Source organism: Myodes glareolus, chromosome 12, assembly GCF_982192425.1.
Source record: "Myodes glareolus chromosome 12, mMyoGla1.1, whole genome shotgun sequence".
Classification (NCBI taxonomy): Eukaryota; Metazoa; Chordata; class Mammalia; order Rodentia; family Cricetidae; genus Myodes; species Myodes glareolus.
In genome coordinates, this window is record NC_142037.1 from 20,890,462 (window position 1) to 20,895,626 (window position 5,165).

General features: G+C 43.5%; 1 protein-coding gene across 1 annotated transcript; it reads right to left on the reverse strand.

Moving 5' to 3' along the window:
• Positions 1-223: 223 nt before the first annotated feature.
• LOC148120198 (mast cell protease 8-like) lies at positions 224-3,241 on the reverse strand. The gene is made up of 5 exons (XM_087912094.1): positions 3,084-3,241; positions 1,745-1,895; positions 1,298-1,433; positions 836-1,090; positions 224-460 (listed from the first exon to the last, which is right to left on the reverse strand). The coding sequence occupies exons 1-5, from the start codon at positions 3,136-3,138 to the stop codon at positions 308-310; spliced, it is 750 nt and encodes a 249-aa protein (XP_087768220.1). The 5' UTR covers positions 3,139-3,241; the 3' UTR covers positions 224-307.
• Between the last annotated feature and the right edge of the window lie 1,924 nt (positions 3,242-5,165).

A 5,165-nucleotide genomic window follows, 5' to 3' on the forward strand; every position in this document is an offset into this window, starting at 1 on the left:
GATTGACTATCACCCCCCATGTTGTAGTCTGTTAAATTTGAAGAAGAAATTGGAAAGAAAGAAGGCATCCTTCTTAGACAAAGTCTGTACTTGCCATGACTGACAGCGCTGGCCTATATATGTGAGAAGTACTTAAAGATAATGACCATGAGGTGAGGGGAGGGTGAAGAATATTGGTGCACAAAATGCTTAAGATATGCATTCACAGAAAATAATGAGATCATTTGTGAAGACAGATTTCTTTATTAAGGTTTGAATAGATGTACTCCAGGATGTGGGACACTAACCCAGACACAGGGTTTATCTTCTAGGGCTGTTGAAGGAGTTTCATCTCTTTCTGAATCCAAGGAATAAAGCTGGAGATTCTGGTGAATACCTCGGGAAGTTCCCCAGTACAATGGTGTTGGCTCACAATGCCATGGACCACACTGTTACACACAAAGGGTCCCCCAGAATCTTTCTGTGAACAGAAAAATAGGAAGTCTTAGTAAATATCATTACCTCTTGCCAGACTCACTTTCTCCACAATCTTCTCCATTTACACTAATGCTTGGTATATCATATAAAAGGTAAAGTGCCATCCATTGATTGACCTCTGTCCTGAATGTGTCCCTGCCTTGTGTGTCCTTCCTTCAGTTTCACTGGGACTCTAGCTCTCCTATTCTCCCATGGTGAAAGGACATAGATTGACTGATAGAAAACGGTAGATCCTTGTAGGTTGATCCCTGCATAAACTCTAGACTAGCAGAACTCGTCCAGTGGGAGAAGACATGGCTGTGTGTCTGCATTATAGCATTGCTCCTGCACAAACAATTGAAGATGGCCATGTCCTTACCTCAGCTGTAGCCTTCTTCTCCGTCGGATTTCCCACACAGAGCTGGATGGAGTCATTATAGTTTTTGTACATTTCTTGACACTTCTGACTTTTTTGAACTTCTAACTTCACTTCCTGAAGTCTGTTAGGTAGAGTACAATTCGCCAGTGCTCCCCAGCCTGCCACTGTGCACACCTGCCCAGGTTTCACCCAGTCCTGGCTCTTTGGAAGGGCAATGGTCTTCACATCATTACTGAGTTGAGCTTTATGTTTTAGCTGGTCAGAAAGATGAAGAAGAATAGTTCAGGTCTGGCCTCTCAGCAGGCTTAACTATGCATGGGGGTTGCCCGTACCTTCCCCACTTGCAAAGACTGCAAAGCACCATTCCACTGCCCTGCAACCATAGAGACCAGCCTCCCAGAAGGCAGGATTGATATATCAGTAACATATGGAGTACAGTAAAAATAGTCATTGAAATTGTACCTTCAGTAACATGATGTCATTGACCTTTTTTGCACGGCTATAGCCCTTATGAGTGATGGCTTTAACAACAGGGATGCGCTGAGTGTTGTTATTCCAATCCTTGATATTGTGAGCACCCAAGGTTACATTTATTTCACTTGAAAATGAAATGGATTAAGCACAACATAGGAGCAATGAATCAATCTCTGAAATGAAGGTGGAGGGATCAGCCTAAAACAGAGCCTGGTTGAGTCAAATAGCAAGAAATTCATGGGGTAGATTGTGTCCTAGGTCTTCAGAAATCTCCCTAGTCATTCAAATCCTTCTCATGTTCCACAATCAGTTAAGGTCAAATAGGATAAAGTGAGGGTGATCGTCACCTTTAGTCTATGTTTAGGGACAGCCTGTGTCTGTTTTCATTTGGTCAGTCCCAGTCCAAAATAAAACCAACTGATTGCCTCTGCTTACCTTCCATTACATTGAGCTGCTGTAATTACGATGTCTTTTCCAACTAGGAAACCACCACATTGCCTTGGGTCTGATCCGCTTTCATAAATCTCTAAGAATGCCATGTAGGGATGGGAGTAGCGTTTGGCTTCTGTACCCCAAAAGATTTTCCCTAGAAGAGAAAATTTGTTCTGAACCTGTGTGTTCATGGAAACTGCAACAAATCTGGTGGCTAGCATAAGGGACATTATATACCAGGAAGGTTGTAGATTTGGCATGGATGGAGAAGTGAATCTTCTGTAGCATCTGTCACACACCTAGAATGGGTACCTGGATTCTGTAGGTGATCATGCAGGGCTTGCAATAAGACGTCACTTTTCCACTTGTTTTCAATTTCTTCTTGTAGTAATGATGGAGCCAAGACTTTTCCCTGAATCAAATTCAACCTCAAGTACCCATTAAGGAGGAATCCAGAGTACACTGTCCAAAAGATCTAGAATACATCCAGCCAACTATGGTTGCTCCTCTGTCTCATGTTAGACCAGGTTTCCTGCTCAGTGGAATACTGGGCTTTGTCTTAGGTTAGCATGATGCACAACTCGGGTAGAAAACTCTGCTTGCAATTTCTCCATTCTGATTCATCTTGCATAGTACACCACTCACACACAACAAGATTGGTGTATAAACCATGAAACCCGCTCAAACGCGCTATGCCAGAAGCTGGCAGGAAAGTTCTTAATGTAGTCTGAACCTCAGCATAAGTTTGTCTTCCTAGGGCACTGAAATAGCCTTCAGCACTTAGAAGGAAGAACACAGAGGAGTAGGGATTATAGCAAGATGGGGATAAGGGTAGGATGATCCCATGTCAGCCTGTTTCCATCAAACTGCAGAGCACAGGTAAAACCATGCTTTGCTGTCACTGTTAGACTGTGGGAAACTGTCATGGCTGACCTGTATGGTTTAGAAGAACAGAGACAAAGAAAAGGTGAAGCCTGGAACCTGAAATAGATAAATTCTTCTAGTGTCAATCCAGATGGCAGCCCTGGGATAAAGCTGCCCACTCATAGGTTAGGGCCAACTGAAACTTCCAAGACTCACTTTGAACTGTATCTTTCCAATATAGTCCTATGATATTTTTACAACTTCTCAATTTTATATGACTGAGATCTCATTTACCAGAAGCCATTACAAGTAGTTCACGGTAATTTCAGAACCCTCTTTATTCTGTGCTGGAGCTGTGTTCAGCAAGCGTCCCAGATTTCCCAGATGAGCTGAGCGAGGAGACAGAGCCTGACTGGCACCCTAGGGAAGAGTCAGTGGTGACAGATACCAGACTCTAGGAGAGAAAATGGGTGCTTACCTCCTTCAGTGCTGACTGATAGGACAGCCACCAGGAGGAACAGGAGCCAAAACATCTTCCTCAGAGGTCTGACCAGTTCTCAATTGCCACCTGTACTTGCCTCACATATTTTAAACCTTGTGTGTGGAAATAGAGTCATGGATGGTGGCCACCAATTTCCTGTGTGATATTTACAATCTGAGTTAAGGCCCCATCTGTGTGGTGAAGGTGCAGGAAGCACTTTGTCAGTCAGTTACTGGTGAGCGTGACCACATCCCCCACAGGAATGTTGGACTCGGAGGAGGGAGGAAGAGCCTGCTGAAGCCTTCCACATCGAGCAGAGAGGGAGCCCCCTTCTCATGTCAGTGGTCAGGGAATTGCAGTGTGATGCTGCTGTGCCATAAATGTGTGATTAAATAATTGTCTCCTTTAAAAATAACATCTCTACAATTCATAGGACTCTTTATGAGGGGCTTGTTTTACCCGTTTTTCAAGAGCATGAGAACTTCTGCTCCGGATTTGAAAGTACGATTCTAAGATAATACCCTAGGAAAAAGCTGGAACACCTATTAACTCCTCAAGGGCTTTGAACACTACTGTGGGCTGGGATGAAGAGTAAAGCTTGGATGAAGTGCAAGTGTGATGTTGGCGACACTGTCAGAAGGGAAGAAAATGACAGAAGGGAGGGGAGTTTTGTGGAAATGGTTCTACAGGTGTTTACCTGTATTATTCAAGATCCCGGGCATTCTATAAAAACACTGATGGTCTCATCTTCTTGACATTTCAAATGTTGAAATCATTTCATCAACACGGAGTTAGCGGCAGGAAAGGAGAGATGAAAAGCAGGCACAGAGTGCACTGTTTCTGCTGAGTGTCTGCAGTTGCTCTTGTTCCGCACTGTCGGGCAATCTGGTCCCCAGGGAAGACCGTGATGTAGGCAAAGCTCTAGTGCTGCTCACTTCTCTGGCTCCACGAAGGAAACACCTTCTCTCTCAGTCTGTCTCCCTGAGGAACCAGTTTCTCTCTCTCTCCACTGAAGAACCAATTTCTCTATTTCTCTCTGTATCCCTGAGGAACCTGTTTCTCTCTCTCTGTCTGTCTCCCCTGAGGAATCAGCTCTAGTGCCTCTTGCAGCTTGCATATACACGTACTTTTGAATGAAAATTCGAGTGCATTTCTTCCTGGAACACCAGAGTCCTCCTGACATTTGAGGTTGCTTTTCTAGGCAATCTTGTCATCTAGTATGGACACGAGGAGGAGCTCTGATGTAAGCTGTGTGCGCTCATGCTGACTTTTCATCAGTCACAGCAAAGCTGGAATCGTCAGACATATTCTCTTCATCTTCATCCTGTCCCTAAGGAATGTGAAAGGGATTATCATTATATTGTTCCTCCATTAATTTACTTCAATCTTCTTCCCCATAATTTACAAATGATGAACACATTTAGTGATGTTGGAATAATTGTTAAATATCTGTGTAGTAAGGTACTATATAGCTACTCAAAAATCCATGAGTTTAGACACATAAAATATTAAAGGTACTAGATTATAACATTTCTTTCCAACAGCTGATTATCATTTAGATACCTCAGACCTGCTCTGTCACAATGCTCACTTCTGATTTCTTACATCTTGATAATGCTATCACATTTTCCTGGTAGCTCAACGACTTTGGAGCAATTGGAACAGGCTCTTGGGCTAACGTTCTGCCTCACACTTGGGGCACAGCACCATTATCTCAGGGTTTCCTGGGACCAAGTTACCTTGTCAAGCAGCCACACCATAAATGTCCATAGTGCTCCTTGTGGCCTTTCTCAGAGGTGACTGCAGTTCTGACCAGGGGATGGAGAATGTGTGCCCAAGATTGAACACTATCTGTGGAATGAAGTTTGTTTGCTGCTGTGAGGATTTCATTGATGAGTGTGTATTTTTCTGAGGACTTTGTGAGTTGAAAGAAGGGAAACAAATGGTACCCACATTTGCATGGGATACTGCATGTAAGTAAGTGAGAGGTCCGGAAGGTAATGAGAAAAGCCAGGGATCAAATCCTTTATCTAATAACCAGACACTATTAGATAGGTCAGGACTATGTTGAGGCCTAGA

Bases quoted from the DNA above. Each gene is read 5' to 3' on its own strand.
- LOC148120198 (XM_087912094.1), bottom strand. From the start codon at position 3,138: ATGTTTTGGCTCCTGTTCCTCCTGGTGGCTGTCCTATCAGTCAGCACT. The intron at 1,091-1,297 runs GTACAATTTCAA...CTTTCTGACCAG, and splicing joins ATGACATCATGTTACTGAAG to CTAAAACATAAAGCTCAACT. The intron at 461-835 runs GTAAGGACATGG...TTCTGTTCACAG, and splicing joins AGAAGAAGGCTACAGCTGAG to AAAGATTCTGGGGGACCCTT.